At 54.2% G+C, this 16,262-nt stretch overlaps 1 protein-coding gene across 1 annotated transcript in view; it reads left to right on the top strand.

Moving 5' to 3' along the window:
* SMOC2 (SPARC related modular calcium binding 2) overlaps positions 1 to 16,262 on the top strand; it is a 143,965-nt gene that overhangs the window by 64,380 nt on the left and 63,323 nt on the right. The window contains exons 5-7 of the mRNA XM_044242252.1: positions 3,928 to 3,975; positions 6,958 to 7,008; positions 8,311 to 8,385. Coding sequence (XP_044098187.1) covers positions 3,928 to 3,975; positions 6,958 to 7,008; positions 8,311 to 8,385 — 174 coding nt within the window. The remainder of the gene's footprint in view (positions 1 to 3,927; positions 3,976 to 6,957; positions 7,009 to 8,310; positions 8,386 to 16,262) is intronic.

Genomic DNA, 16,262 nt, shown 5'->3' with positions numbered 1-16,262 from the left:
CGGGCCCCCCGTTTTGAAGTCTTTTTCTGCACCTGAGTCCTGGAGTCTCACCCGTTTCTCCCCCCATTCCAATTGCTGGGAATTCTTCAGCACATCCTTATCTCCAGAAAACCGTAAGGAAAGTGAGAGCTGATCTCTGGTTGGGGCTCATGGATTCTAGTCAGCACGCAGTTTTGCTGCATGGAGGGTAACATCCAGCTTTCTTCCACATCCTTGGGGACAATATTGCTGGGAAGGATGTGAGGTTTGGGGGAAGCTTTTTGTCCAGAGGCAGTTGGAAGACGAAGTAAACAGCACCCCTGGATCTTCTCCAAATTCTGTTGCAAAATACTTGACTCATGGAGCAGGTTACCAAGGACACTTGACTCTGCTTTAAAATCACTTCGTACTTTAAGAACAAGATGGAATTATTTGTGTGGCCTGGTTTGAGTAAATATCAAGCGGACTTCGGGGGCTGGTGAGCAAGCTCAGGGCTGGTTGGTCTGGGAGAAAGTGCGCCCGAGGGGGCAGGGAGCCCTTTCCAAGGTCCCCTGGGGCCTCAGCCTCTTCACCCCGAATCTGCTGCTTCTGGTCCTCAGCCCCTACATTACACAATGATGCCTTAATCCAGTGGAGAGGTTCTTTTGTGAGGAGCATAGGATGACTACATAGGGTATTTACAGTTAGCTCAGAATGTTAAAACCTGAGTAGTCATATTCAGAAATATTGCTGAAATATTATCATTTCCAGTCCAAAATAGAACACATTTTTTGACTCATTGCAGAAACACATGATAACAGTAGAGCTGATGACTAAAGATGGTTAAGCTCTTTAAGAAATCTGGATTTGTGCTGGGGAGATTGGACAGCCATGTGTAGAAAAATGAAACTGGACCATTTTCTTACACCGTACACAAAAATAAACTCGAAATGGATAAAAGACCTCAGTGTGAGGCAGGAATGTATCAGAATCCTAGAGGAGAACATAGTAACCTGTTTGACATCGGCCACAGCAACTTCTTTCAAGATATGTCTCCAAAGGCAAAGGAAACAAAAGTGAAAATAAAGTTTTGGGACTTCATCAAGATCAAAAGCTTCTGCACAGCAAAGGAAACAGTCAACAAAACAAAGAGGCAACCCACGGAATAGAAGAAGATATTTGCAAATGACACTACAGACAAAGGGCTGATATCCAGGATCTATAATGAACTCCTCAAACTCAACACACACAAAACAGGCAAACACATCAAAAAATGGGCAGAAGATATGAACAGACACTTCTCCAATCAAGACATACAAATGGCTATCAGACACATGAAAAAATGCTCATCATCACTAGCCCTCAGGGAGATTCAAATTAAAACCACATTGAGATATCACCTTACACCAGTTAGGATGGCCAAAATTAACAAAACAGGAAACAACATGTGTTGGAGAGGATGTGGAGAAAGGGGAACCCTCTTCCACTGTTGGTGGGAATGCAAGTTGGTGCAGCCACTTTGGAAAATTGTGTGGAGGTTCCTTAAGAAATTAAAAATAAGTGACTCTTAATCTCACGAAACAAACTGTGGGTTGCTGGGGGGAGGGGGGTTGGGAGAAGGGGGGTAGGGTTATGGACATTGGGGAGGGTATGTGCTTTTGGGTAAATTGGAAGGGGAGATGAACCATGAGAGACTATGGACTCTGAAAAACAATCTGAGGGGTTTGAAGTGGCGGGGGGGGTGGGAGGTTGGGGTACCAGGTGGTGGGTATTATAGAGGGCACAGCTTGCATGGAGCACTGGGTGTGGTGAAAAAATAATAAATACTGTTTTTCTGAAAATAAATAAATTGGAAGAAAAAAAAAGAAATTAAAAATAGAGTTTCCCTATGACCTTGAAATTGCAGTACTGGGTATTGATGCCAAAGATACAGATGCACTCAAAAGAAGGGTCATCTGCACCCCAATGTTTATAGCAGCAATGGCCACAGTCACCAAACTGGAAAGAACCAAGATGCCCTTCAGCGGACGAATGGATAAGGAAGATGTGGTCCATATACACTATGGAGTATGATGCCTCCATCAGAAAGGACGAATATCCAACTTTTGTAGCAACATGGACGGGACTGGAAGAGATGATGCTGAGTGAAATAAGTCAAGCAGAGAGAGTCAGTTATCATATGGTTTCACTTATTGTGGAGCATAACGAATAGCATGGAGGACAAGGGGAGATGGAGAGGAGAAGTGAGTTGGGGGAAATCAGAGGGGGAGACAAACCATGAGAGACTGTGGACTCTGAGAGACAAACTGAGGGTTTGGAGGGGAGGTGAGTGGGGTGTCGGTGAGCCTGGAGGTGTAAGAGAAGGCCGCATGCTGGGGCCCCCTTTCTATCCCAGAGAGTTCTTAGCAGAGGTGGAACCGTGTGTTTTGAAGCCTGGAGGCTGTGGGCTGTTCTCCGGGGGCAGGAGCTGCAGCTGGGAGGTGAGCCCCATGGCTGCCGTCCAGAGGGCTGGGCACACCACAGTGCTCCGCGTCTGCTGGAGGATTGAACCTTGCAGATGTGCGTCATTTGGCTGCTCTTAGACCCGCCGCAGCGGGAGGAGTAGGTATGTCTCTTCCCGAGCTGGGAGCTGACCCCACAAGAGTATGGCCAGAGCAGACGTGCTGCTGGAAAAAGCTCTATTGTGTGTGCGTTTTGTTCTTGAGGTAAACCTGCTGACCTTTTGGGAGAGGGTGTGAGAACCCACCGCCTTCGCGTGATTTCCGCCCGTGTTCGAGAGAATGAATGGTTTCCGCAGGGGTGTGTTAACTTCTCTGGGCGGTGAGACCTTCCCCTAGGATGAACCGCTGGTACCTTCCCTCCTATGTTACTGTTACAACCCAAGACACAGGGCAAGCCTTCTTAAATGTCGCCAAGTCTGCATCGTCAGCGTAAATGTTGGTTTGTATCTCAACGTCACTTTCAAATGATAAGACAAGTCAGTGGGCTTCACGTTCCGTGGGGTGAGGTGTTTTCGCTAAGGCGTGCACCCCAGCGGGAGACGGTGGTGATTCTTAATGAACCCTGCATGGACGGTTCTGAGCAGGTAAACTCCAAATTCATTCAGAACAGAGTTGTCTTTTTTTAGTCCTTCGAGCAGCGCAGGAATGCGAGGGAGCCAGTGCTGGTTGCCGTTTTGAGCTCCTGGGGAAGGGAGAGCCACACCTCACGGGTGTAGGGCAGACCTCTGGGTGACATGAGTGTAGACAAGCTCCCGGGAATGACTCCGCGGCCTTGGCATTTCCCCAGCACTCTTCCGCAGAAAGCTCCTCAGCATTCTTTCGTATAGAATGAAATCCAGCTGGAAGCAGGGTTTTCTTGATCTTTGGTTGCACAACTTTTTAAAAAAAATTTTTATTTATTATTTGACAGACAAAGATCACAAGTAGTCAGGGAGGCAGAGAGAGAGGAAGGGAAGCAGGCTCCTCGCTGAGCAGAGAGCCCGATGCGGGGCTCGATCCCAGGACCCTGAGATCATGACCTGAGCCGAAGGCAGAGGCTGAACCCACGGAGCCACCCAGGTCCCCTGGTTGCATAACTTTTTATTTGAAAAAAAAAGTTTCCTTTTTAAATCTAATGTGCTTTGCTGCGTCAACATGGCCAAATGCATGTTAAGGGGATTAGGGCATTTCCCAGTGAGGGAACGGGATCTGTTTATTGCATACGGGAGCGTATGTCCTCACGCACGGAGCGTATGTCCTCACGTGCGTGGCCAACGAACGAGTCAGCAGCAGACGCGGAACTTGTCTTTGGTTCGCTAGTCGAGGGCTACACGACGCTGTCACCTCAGCATACATGACGGCGTGTGTCATGTGACGAGGAAGCAACAAGCACTGTGAACTGCGCAAAGTGGGACCCAATATCTGCGCAACAACTGTCGGTGACCACTTGGGAGCCAAAAATAATTTATTCCTTGTTGTCCCCTTTTAGGCTCCATCAATGAAAAGTTGCCCCAACGGGAAGGCACAGGAAAAACAGGTAACTATCTTAAAATAAATTTCTATGATGATAGTGTGTAGCAGCTGATTCAGTCAACGCCTTGTTGAACTGTGATGTGGACTGTGTGATAGGGGAGCTGAGCGCTCGATTACTTCCTCATTCAACCCCGTGTGTGGGTCCGTTAGAGGGGCAGGGACCTGCGGGGCTGGCGTGTAACCCACGCTGCCCATGTGACGGCCTCCCAGGTGTGGCTTTGCGGGGACCCCGGTGCGGGCGGGTGCCACAGGGTCTGTCCCTGTGGGAGGGCTCTCGTTTGGGGTTGGGCTCCACATGTGGTTGTGCAGTTCGGGCGGCCACTGTGGCCCATCAGAACGAGGGGTACGCTTTCCACCTGTGACAGTCATGCCCTCGGGGACTGGGGACAACAAGAACCGGGCAGAGCAGCGGGCCGTGTGCTTTTGGAACCCTCCATGGCTCCTGGTTCATCTCACACAGGCCACGGCACATCCGCCATGACCACCCACGAATCCCAAATATTCTCTGTGCCCTTCACACAGCCATCGTCCTGTAGACCCAGGGGTGTGTTTTTCCTCCTTTATATCAACTTTTAAAGTCAGAAGTTGTTTTCAAGAGAAAATAAAAATTTTTTAGAGCCAAAATTTTAGGCATTTTTTTTTTCTGATGTAGCTTATAGTGTGTGACCCAGTAATAGAGGAAAGTGGTGTAAAGCCACGTAGAGCCAGGTTTCATTCAAGTCCCTGAGGCTGTGGCGGGCCTCGTCCCTGCCCGGGAAGATGATGGCGTCCCTAAAGTCATGAGGATAAACGCAGGAGACAGGCACATCAGCCATGAGGACGATGTGCAAGGGGGGCTCGGAGGGGGTGTGCGCGGAGCAGCCTCGTGAAACGGGGTGGTGGGTGGGCGTGGAGTGTGTGGACGGGGGGATGGTATGACGTAGGACAGAACAACCGTATAATTGGGGAAAATAGCCCATTTTCTAGGGGAAAGACAGCGGCAGCAGAGTTAGAATGCTGCCTGGAGCAAGGGTTTTCATTCGGAAAAGAATGTTCAATGACCAGCATGGACTCGGGTCTGTGCGGTCCCAGGGCGGGCCTCTCAGTATTTTGCAGAAGGAGGAAGGGGCGACATTCATGATTACGCACCTCAGTCAGAGGCTGGGGGGCAGCGGCGACAGAAGGAAACTCCTTCCGACGCGGTGGGCCTTGCCGTGCATGGCAGAACCCACTCTAGAGGTCAAACGAAAATCCCTAGGGAATGGGTATGTGGGCACAGAAATTAATTTAAGGCAGGAACACATTCCTTCTACTGAAGGCTCTTGATATACAGACATGAACACAAGAGAGAAAATGCCTGAAACTAAGCCATGCAGCTGGGTTATGGATAAAAATGACGCTTTTGCTAACTCTAGTGGGGAAAACAGAACGCACACGGCTCTCCCCAGTTCTGTTTCATTTTCTTGGGTCTGAGTTCAGTAGGCGCTGGTATGTTTGTTGTGCTGGGACAGAACTCCACACGGGCCTGAGCGTAGACGGGGCTGGAGGGCGGCCATGCTGATGGGGGGTAGGGCCTGGACCAGGAGATGCGGGGCCCCTGGTGCCGGACATGGGGGGTGACGGGGGTTCATCCTCCCCACCCTGCCCTGAGCCTTGCCGCCATGACTGAGCTGGGCTGACTTTCTAGGCTGGCTTGGACCCAGTGGCTTTGGGAGCAGACGCGTGGCCCCACAGTGGTGACGCGGCTGGGCCTCAGGAAAAACGTACGGCACTAATAATGTGCTGACTGACGCCACTTCAAAGGACGTCTGAACACGTTTGGTTCACTGTACACACGTCCCCGTCGAGTTTTAGTTTCAGGGAGGAGATGACGAAATATTTGATGGGCTTACAGGTCCCACAGTGTTAGAACTTGAGTTTCTCGAAGAGGCAGCATTACATTTTTTCAGTGTTCTGACAGAAAGAAAACTTTTTTCCCCCCCAAAGACCGTTGTGTGTTAAAGTTTTTTAAAAAAAGCTTTTGGTTTCCCCCCAAGAAGAGTTTATGAGAAACTTCGTTTTTATTCTTCAGACACCTGGGAAAGTCATGAATCGCAGATACGCCTGTGCCTGGTGCCCGTCTCCCCCACTATTTAGCGTATTTTAATCCTGAAATTATTATGTAACCGAATGGCGTGGGCAAGCTGGAGGGAAAGGCACAGGCTGGCTCTCAGGAGCCCTGCAAGGTGCCCTGTGACCGCCCCAGGGCAGGGCCGCTCAGAGCAGACTTCAGCAGCTCCTTCTCCTCATCTCCCGGCTAGATCTCAGAACTTTCTAGAACCTTGGGCTCTACCAGGGAACCCAAGTCCATTGTTGTACTGATTAAGTAAAGAGTATCCGCAGGACCTTTGCCTCCAAAGAGATCGCAGAGCACAGCTGTCACGCCCCAGCCTCCTGTTCTGTGACGTTGACTCTGGTCCCTCCATGTGTCCCTTGCCCCAGCTCCTGCAGGGGCGAGGGAGGGGCTGATGGTGCAGGGGTGCCCAGAGCAGGAAGTCAGACGCGATTCTTCGATCCCGACCTTGTGCTCAGGAAGATGGGGCGGGGCCAGAGCAAGGGCATCCGGCATCCCCCAACCCCCAGCCCCCCCAGCCCACGCCTCTGACTTGGTCACCCCCGCTCGCTGACTCTGCCGACACGAGTCCCCGCCCTGCTGCTGTGCTCCTTGCCTTACGTTATTCTGTCCCTTGCTCGCCCGTCCCAAGCTGCTCTGGCTCCCAGGGACACCCAGCACCTCCCTCAGGGCCGGTTTTCAGCCGGCACGCGCCTTACGTGGCAGCGCACCGGGGCCCCTGTGAGGTTTATGGGGAGCCCCTGCCCGGCTCCGCTCACCTGTGCACCTGGGGTGGTGGTTTTGGCTGGTGTGTGGGGTGCATGCAAGCCCCCCGCTTCCATCCGGTATGCGCACTTACTGAACTTACTCTCATAATTGTAGTCTCCTTGCAAATCTTTTCCGTTCTGAATTCAGATGATGCCACAGCTCCGGCGCTGGAGACTCAGCCCCAAGGAGATGAGGAAGGTGAGCCCAGGGGAAAACAGGGTCTGGCTGGGGGAGGACGGCGGGACGCATAGGGGAGGACACGGAAACACTGGGACAGTCGTGAGCAAGGACAGCGGACGTGAGCTTGGGAGACACGGGGTCTGGCCGGGGGAGGAGCGGGTGTGCACGGGGCCCTCATGCGCCTGGGCAGTGCAGGCAAGTCACGCTGCTGGGAGTCCCCTCAAAGTGCACTGGACTTGGCACTTGCAGCTCTCTGAGGGCTCCTGCCGTCCTTCCTGGAGGCTCTGGGGACGGCTCGTGAACGGGGCCATGTGCTTTCATACAGCACGACACAGAGGTCTCTTTTAAATCCAAATTTATGAGTTGAGATTGTATAATTGGGATGGCATAAAGTATTTATTTCAAAGGGTGTAGACATGTACGTCCTGTTCCTTGCTCATGTGTCCTGTCTGACATCACGTCTGCACCGCAACGCGATGCGTGAGATGGAATTTGTGAGGTCACGTGTGTGCGGGTGTTTCCAAGGGTTTTGAACTTTGTAGTTATGGCAAAGGTGGATTTCCCATTTCTGGCCTTTCATACGTCGCCTTCGGCACTTGCCAAAGGCTCACAGGTTCTCAGGCCCAAAGGAACGAGGGTTTGAAGGTGAAGTGGTACATAAGCCAGAGACCGAAAGGTAGAGTGACGAGGCCCTCCGTAGAGAGCGGGAGCAGGAGGGGTCGCGTCCGCAGGGCCCCGAGCCGACACAGTGTCGTCCGCTCCCGGAGTCCGTGGACGCCGCAGGTCCGAGGTCACAGGCTGTGAGCGTGGAGGGTGGCTCTGCCGTGGGGTCTCCGTCCTGCGGTGTGACTGGCGCATGGCAAGCTTCGGGGGTTTCTCCGACGGGACTGCGGAAAGGGATCGTTCCTGAAATGTCTTCCACAAAATCGTGTCTTCCGTGTTGTGGTTTGTACTGAGTCTTCCCTGAGCAGAACCGCGTGTGCCGCACAAACGTCCCCTCTTTGCGGCACGTTTCTGTCGGGGTTTCTCCCTGGAACCCGCTTCTTGGAAGTGAGGCCAATCTGAAGACATCTAATTCTTATTTACAGTCCGGGAGGAGGAAGCGGGGAGGGAAAGCAAATGCTCCATGTCTGAAAATGTGTATTATTCTTGCCTTTTGTTTCACACGCATAAGCATTTTAACAGTTTCTTTAAAAATGTGCACAATGTATGTACTGAGCGCAGCGCCTTTGGCTTTTAGGCTGCCTACCGAGCTCTTTCATCGAGAGACTGTTTTCAAGATGCATTGGAAATAATCGTCACTTTGTTTTGGTTTCTTAGATATCGCATCACGTTACCCCACGCTTTGGACTGAGCAAGTTAAAAGTCGGCAGAACAAAACCAATAAGAATGCAGGTAAAAGGGGGCCCAACGCCACTTTGTGAGGACGGTTTTGGTCGACGCAGGGAGTGGTTTTGTTTTCTGGAAGTTAAGCACGTAGTCCATTTTTTTTCTCAATTTTTGATGACTCACGCAAATGATTCTTGTGACCTGACCACCAAAATGTAGCTCAGATATTGGTGTTTTTATTAAGTTTTCTAAGTTCCTTAAAAGGGTTCTCTGAAAATGTCAAGCAAATGAGAGTTTCAGTATAAAAATAGAAGTATTTGATACTAAGTATTTGTTTTTGACCTCATTTCAGAGATGTCCAAACACTTGGTTAATTTAATTCAAAATTCTCAGAACTATGTGGATTGCATTTGCTGCAAAGGAGTGTTTGACAGAGTTTTATATTTTTAAAAAAAGATTTTATTTATTTGTGAGAGAGAGAGCCCGTGCATGAGAGGGGGAGGGCCGGGGAGGAGCAGACCCCCCCCCGCTACGCAGGGACCCGGACCTGGGACTCGATCCTGGGGCTCCGGGATCCCATCCTGAGCGGAAGGCAGTCACGTGACCAACGGAGCCGGGGAGATCTCTGTGTTAAGGCGACGTCTGAAGAGGGGACGGTGGCTCCGTTGACAGGTTTTGCCCCCGCGGACGCGTCCTGTGCGCTCCGAGCTTCGCGGGAGCTGCCCCAGCGGTGCTCCCGTGTGAGGACTTAGTGAAAGACACTGTCCTTCCAGGGCTGGGGGTTCAGCTGCCGGGACCGCAGAGTGATCGCGGGGCGGTCCGTGACGGCCTCAGGCGCGGGCGGCGAGTGTTCCCAGAAAAACAGCCTCAGAGCCCCAGCTCGGCCGCCGGTGGCTGCGTGTTCTCCTTCCTGTGTGCCCACGCCCACTCACAATTACCAGAAAGACCTCGGAAGTTTTCCCCGCGTTCAGGATACGCAGGATCGTTGGTCTTCCCCTCCGTGTGCCCTGACGCGCAGGCTGAGAGGGACTCCTGATGGGAAACCCCGAGTCTGGGCGTCTCGAGGCCCCTCCAGGGTCCAGGACAGAGGCTCTGCGGTGGGGACGGTCACTGACCCAGCACCCCCGAGGCAACACGGAGAAGGAGCTGAGGAGGCGCCTTGGGGGGGCTGGGCTGGGGCGGGCCTGCCCTGTTCTTCTGCGGCGACTTCCGCCCGGACGTCCCCAGACGCCTCCTCCAGCCCCGCAGCACGACGCTCAGCTCCCCTGTCGCTGCCGAGGACGCCCCCTGCACGCGTCGTCCGGGGTTGGAGCCCCGCCGGGCTGAGATGAAGAAGGGACAATCCATGGGTCTGACTCTCAGATACACGCGTGCAAACGGCAGGGAAACCATGTTCATGTTTCTAGAATTTGCATTTTTTTCTCTGAAGTGATCGGGAGAAGTTTGTCCTGTCGTGTAAAGGTATCAACGCGCATCCTTCTCTCATGAACTTTAGAAACGGGGAGATTTTCTCAGTCTTGTCACTCTGGTGCCCAAAGCGATCTCGTTAGATTTGCCCTGTAGTGTGTGACGAGCGCGGGGGAAATGAAGAAAACGTCGTCTGTTTTCCGTGGGCCTTGGAGGCGTCTCCTGGGAGAAGCACGGTGGCCCTCCCCAGCTTGACTTGAGGAGTGCGTAGGAAAGGATTCTGAACGATGTCCCTGGAAATGCGCATTTTCTATAAAAGCAACTTGCCGTGTCAGAGGACGTGATTTCAGGTTTTGACAGAGTAAGCTGCCTGTGGACACATGCGTCTCTGACACTCGTCACGGGCTCTTACCAGAGTCCCAGGCCGGCAGCATGCCAGGCGCTCGCCGTGTAGGGGCTGAAAATGGTGTTTCGGGAAATGCCCGTTTCCCCAAGTCACCGTCTGCTACGATCTGGTTTCAGTCAGCCTGCGTGAGCAGACTTACAGAAGGTGACACTCGCTGGCACCTGGCCACAGGGCAAGGAATTCTGGGTTCTCCGTTGTCTAGATGCACGTTCTTTCCCAGGGTCTGAAGAAGCTCCCGGCAAACTGGTATTTTACAAAATGAAAATAGTCTTGGGTGGGCGCCGTGGAGCCGTGAAACCGTTGTTGAGGTTTCAAATGCAAAACGAGCTTCAATTTTAATTTTTTCATTTAATTTTTAATTTTTTAATTTCAAGGCGGGGGAGGGACAGAAGAAGAGGGAGGGAGACTGTCAAGCAGGCTCCATGCCCAGTGCACAGCCTGACGCCGGGCCCTGAGACCATGACCCGAGACGGAGGAAAGAGTCGGAGGCTTAAAGGACTGAGCCACCCAGGCGCCTCTAATTTCTATTTTTATTTATGTTTATTATTTTAATTTGTTTATTCAACAGAGAGTGAGAGATCACAAGTAGGCAGAGAAACAGGCAGAGCGGGAAGAGGAAGCAGCTCCCCGCTGAGCAGAGAGCCCGATGCAGGACTCGATCCCAGGACCCTGAGATCATGACCTGAGCCGAAGGCAGAGGCTTAACCCACTGAGGCACCCAGGCACCCCACTAATTTTTATTTTCAAAAGATACTTTTGGTAATGATCTTCTCTGATAGAAGCAGGCACATTTATTTAATGAAGCACAAATAATTGGTGATTCTTTCCTCTTCTGTACGTTTTTTAAGGAGCTGTTTGTCCTTACACTTTCATGCCCTTTCACAGAAGAGGCCAGACCTGGAACACATTTCTCTTTCCCGCTGATGTTTCTTTGTGAGTTAAAAGCCCCTCCTATTTGCCCTGCGAGCTTGTGTTAACATGATGTAATATTACTCATGCTACAAAGTACGCAGAATGCGGTCGCCGTGCACAGGGAGTGTGTGCCATGGGCCTGTGGTCCGCATGCTTTGGAACATTCCGTGGCATTCACTAGGAGGGACCCTTCCTGCACAGGAAAATGGGGTTCTCCAGGCTATGAGAATTTACACATAGTGGGCACTTAGTGTTTATTAAATTAGTAAAGAGTTTGACCGTTATGGTTTCCACGGGCTCTCTGATGGCATCACTACTACTTTTCCCTAAAACAAACTCAATGAAGGAAACAACAGAAAAAACCAGATAACTAGAAAAGAGAATTAATTTCAGTTTCAGAGAATTAAGTTCAGTTTGACCTTTGCACTTTTATTAACCGAAATTCAACATAAACATGAATGAAATCAACTCTTGGTGATTCATTCAGCAAGAAGACCGTCAGTCCGTTACGTGAGTCATTATACATCGATGAGTAAAACCTGAAATTGTGCTTTGGTTAAGAATGTATGACTCAGTTCTCCTTCTCACTGTAAAATTGAGAGCATCAACTACTATCTTGAATCATTTATTCTGTGGTTTTATTTCTATGCAATAAGATATAAAAGTTGATCACAAAATTTTACCAGAGGAGAGGTTTTGTAACATATAGTCGTTGAATTCTGTAAAATTCGTGTAGAGAACGTGGAAGGAGTCAGAGGTGGTTTCTGAACAGGAAATGTCTCTAAAAGTGCTCTCACACCAGAGAACAGAAGCTCAGTGTCGTTTGCCATACGGACCAGAACGGAACGGGACTCCGGGAAGGGAGTGAAACGGGCCCGTCTGGCCGCGACAGGGCTCGCCTCTCTGCAGTGGAAGGGGCCGTCCACGCCCCGTGGCCCAGTACGAATTAAAGGAAAAGGGAAACACAGTTCTGAAGGTCAGAGAGATGGAGAGATTTGGTGCCGTCGCTGAGCTTTCCTCAGTTACCGAGTGTACTTCGTGGAGAAGCCCAACTTTTGTGGGTGCCGTCCACAGAGGATGGGCTTTAACGCAATTATGAAATCTAACAGCTGAAGAAGCCACAGAGACGACCTCGTTCAACCCATTTAATGGAACGATCGAGGAAGCAGACCTTGGGACAGACAAGTTATTCACTGCAGGCAGCACGGGCGGATACGTACTTTTTAAAAAATGTGCTGTCCCTTAAGGAGAAGCCAAGTTGCATGGACGTGAGTGTCTTCACTTGGAATGTTCTAGAAATCTGTGAGGCTTACTGAGAGGACAGAAACCCCACGAGGCCGAGAGCTCAGGTGTGTACTTGCCTCGGGGACCGGGGGTAAGGCCGTGTGGTCCCCTCAGTCAGTCCTGGCCGTGGCTGCCCCTTGGGTGTGCCCACTGCTCCCTGGGACTCTGACCTTCCTTCACCCTGAGCTCTGGTCCCCTCAGTCTGCGTTCCCCTGGGGACGCGCGGTGCTGCTGGCCCCGGCTCGGCCCCAGCTCGGCCCCGGCTCGGCCCCGGCTCCCGAGCCCTCCTTACCAACCCACGTAATTGGCACGTTCTGGCTCTTCTGTCCTGCCGCGTCACGGGTCGGGTCCCTACAGGGTTTCGTGATAATCTGGCTCTTTGCAAATGAGCAGATTCAGGAATCCACCCTTGAGCCCCGCGACAGCCCGATGGCTGCGTGGCGTCCGGACCCCTGGGACCAGGCCTCGTCACCGTCCGCCGCCTCAGGGTCTGGCTGCGGAGCAGCATGTGCGGGGACGCCTTCAGGACAGGCTCGCTCTGGGGGTGACAGGGTGACTTGGCCACATCTCTCTGTGAACTCGCACACGTGGTCTTTCTTGCTTTCACGTCGGTCGGTGTTCCCGTCGGATACTTACCTCGGGTCTGTGTCTGAAAATCTCTTCATGGACGCCGTCCTGTCTCAGTGCCGTGAGGAGGTGGCCGTCAAAGGCGTCGCTGTCTCAGCTCCCAAGGTGACCGTGATGGAGTTAGGAGTGAACGGCCGCGACCGTCCTTCTTCTGATGTCACGGCCGGTTCCGTGACGTCTGGGCGGCCTCACGTGACGCCGCGTGGGACGCCCGCGGCGAGGCCCCGTGGTCTGCTGATGTGTCGGGACTTGGGGAGTCGGCGACAGCGGCTGACGCCTCCCGCCAGCTCCGCGCCCCAGCAGCGGTGACGGCATCTGGGGAGCTGCGTGCGAGTCCGTCGTGGGTCGTCCTGCCCCCTCTGCCTGGCCTGCGGAACAGGTGGGCGCTGGGGTGCTTCCTGTCTGGGGCTCGGGGACGCGGGCGTGCGCCGGGCGCCAGGAGGGACGTCACCCCGGGGAGTGCTCGGCACCCTCTCCCCGGGAGGGGCAGGCAGTGTTAATTTGGACACCAGGACGGTTGTATCCTCCGATCCTGACGCGACGCGTGCGGCCCTCAACCTCCTACTGCCAGCCGGGGCCACACGTGCCCAGGCCTCGGTGTCGACCCCACAGTTGCTGGGGTCAGGCCAGAGTTTCCCGATGAGGCCGAGAGGCCTGGGGGGGACCAGGGGACTGAGAGGCGCTGGTGGCCCAGGGCAGTCTCTGTGTCTGGGGTGTCGGTGCTGGGGGCCATCACACAGAGGGTCCTGGGGGTGAGATGAGGGAGGACCCCCTGCCAGCCCCAGCTGGCAGCTTCTGCAAGGAGGACAGGGTCTCGGGGAGGCTGGGGGCTCTGGCCTGCAGTGTGGCCGGCGTTTCCCCTTGCCCGGAGGAGGGAAGACACTGGCTCCTGGCTGCGGGTCACAGCTCCGCCCCGTGAGGCCCAGGGCAAGGAGCAGGACCTGGGCCGCTGTGGGAAGGCCCCCGACAGGCTCATTCTGATGCGGGGGGTGAGCTCTGTGGGATCGGGCCCCACTGCTGTCTGTACCTTTTCTGTCACCGTGCGCTGGCCTCCGGTGGGTGACCAGGAGGGCATTCTGTCCTGCAGGCAACCTCACGACCCTTCTCCAAGTCCTGTTGGCTTGGGGCCGGTGGGTGGAATCTGCCGTCGTCCCCCTGGGCCTGAGCGCTGTCGCCTCTGTCCTGAGTCAGGTTTGTGGCACCGTGGGGACCTGCTCCCTTGGGCAGCAGCCCCGTTGGGCTCCATCAGCGCACAGTTCCCGGGGCACGGGGGACCCAAGAGCAGAGCCCGGAGGGGAACGGAGACGGCCGCGGTGGCGTGAGTTGTCTGCACAGCGACGCGGACGCAGCCTCCCTGCCGGCCGGGCGTCCCGGCCTCTTCCCCGAGCTCCTGTCCTCTGCCCGGTCCGAAGCCTCAGTCCTTCAGGCCTCCACGTTTCCGGCCTCGGTGCCTGTCCCGCCTCCGGGGACCTGCGCTCACTGGCCAGGGAGACAAGAGACCAAGCGGCTTGCGGTTCTGCCAGTCGGAGAGAAAAGAACTACACGCCGGGAGCGATTAAACCCGTCAGGAAGCCCTGCCCGAGCTCAGAGCCCACCAGGCTTGTCCGGCCCAGGGTTCCTGAGCTGGGGACCAGCAGGAGGAGGCTGGTGAGCTCTCACTCCCGGGTCACAACATGGCTCCGTTCCCCTCGCTGGCGCACGGTGAGGTCCCCGGGGGTCCGTCATGCTGGCATCTCAGGACAGAACTCCTGCACACGGAGGCCCCACCAGCTGCCTGCATGCCACCCTGGGCCCAAATGCAGAGCCCAGCTGTGCCCCCAAACCTCCCAATCCCTAGGGCCCAGCAGCTCCTGACTGACACAGCCCTGCTGCCTGGCCACATGCTAGGAGCTCCAGAGACGGTGCTCTGTAGCTGAGCATTTAAGTCTGCCGCTCTGAGCAAAGCAAGTTGCCCTCCAGAACTCAGGGCTCCTCCCAGGAGGATGGGGGGCGTCTCAGAGATCAGGTGAGGGTGTGGCATGGGGGTGGGGGACGCTGCGTCGCCAGGCAAGCAACATGGCTGCCCTGTCAGGGAACACCAAGGAACCCTGCCACCATCTGATCTGGGTCCCCAGGTTCCAGTTACGTCCTCGCCTCCGTGGGACACGGACTTGTTCTCTCTGTGAGATGCAGTGCTCGGGGGCCGGTGGGACTCAGGCCCACACTGGGTCACGTCCGGGGTCTCTGTTGGAGGGCGTGGGTCCAGCATCAGGGTGAGCCCGCTGCCCTGCTCTGGGGAAGCTGAGGACCGTGGCCGATCTCTGTGTTGGCCAAAAGGCTGACCTCTCTGGCTGCTGCCAGTAATGACCTGGACGGCGGGTGGACTGCAGAGCGCCCGCCGTGTGACCTCTCCCCCCGTGGGAGACTCAGCATGGTTGACCATGGCCACAGGCGTGGAGGCCGCCCAGCCCCAGGCCTGGGAGCCTCTGTGCGGGTCCCGGAGGGCTGAGCTCTCCCCTTCTGGCCCGGGTCACAGTGCCCTGCTTGGCCCTGCTGGGGCTGGGAGGCGGACCCTGACCCCGGACTCCCTCCAACGCTGGGGGCCCTGGCTCGTTGGGGGGATGCAGGCTCTTCCCCAGCTCAGAGGGAGGGTCCGTTTGAAGGGCTTCATGGCACTTGGCGTTCTGTCACGGGTCACGTCCGAAGCTGGCAGTGCAGCGTGTCTTTCTCTCTCTGCCTGTGACTCCTCCAAAAGCTGGGCATTGGGCCACAGACGTGGCCCTTCGGAGACCCTGGGGAGAGTGCGGCCGGGATGGGTGGGCAACCCTGGGAAGCCTCTGGTTCCACTGGTCTTTTTAAGTCGTGTGTGTGGGTGGGAGGGAGCGTGGGGCCTGTCCTTCCTCTCTGACGTCCTCCTCCGCTCCGGGGAAATGCTTCTTTCTCTTCCTTGAGCTCGTAAAAACAGCTCTGTTTTCTGTCCATGGGGACGTCCGTGACGCCCACGATGCTCCATGGTTGTATGGATCCCTCAGTAGAAACATTCTGCTTCCTTCAGAGTTGATAATTGTTGTTTTATTGCACATATTAAAATTAGGGCCAGAAGATAATTATCTTTTGATTCTGCTTTAAATCATGGTAAATTGCATTCTCTTGGGGAAAGTAATACCCATTATGTTCTCTTCTTCGTTCCCAAGTTTCCAAGTATTCATTCCCCATTTCCCTTTTTACTCTGTTTTTCAAATGTGGGATCAAAAAAGCATCAAGACACCGACCAGATTCGAAGTGATAAAACCTCTGTTTTTGCACAGATTTAAGTATTAAAGTAAGT

This window comes from Neovison vison, chromosome 1 (assembly GCF_020171115.1).
Source record: "Neovison vison isolate M4711 chromosome 1, ASM_NN_V1, whole genome shotgun sequence".
Lineage (NCBI taxonomy): Eukaryota > Metazoa > Chordata > Mammalia > Carnivora > Mustelidae > Neogale > Neogale vison.
This window is presented reverse-complemented; position numbering and strand designations above follow the sequence as displayed.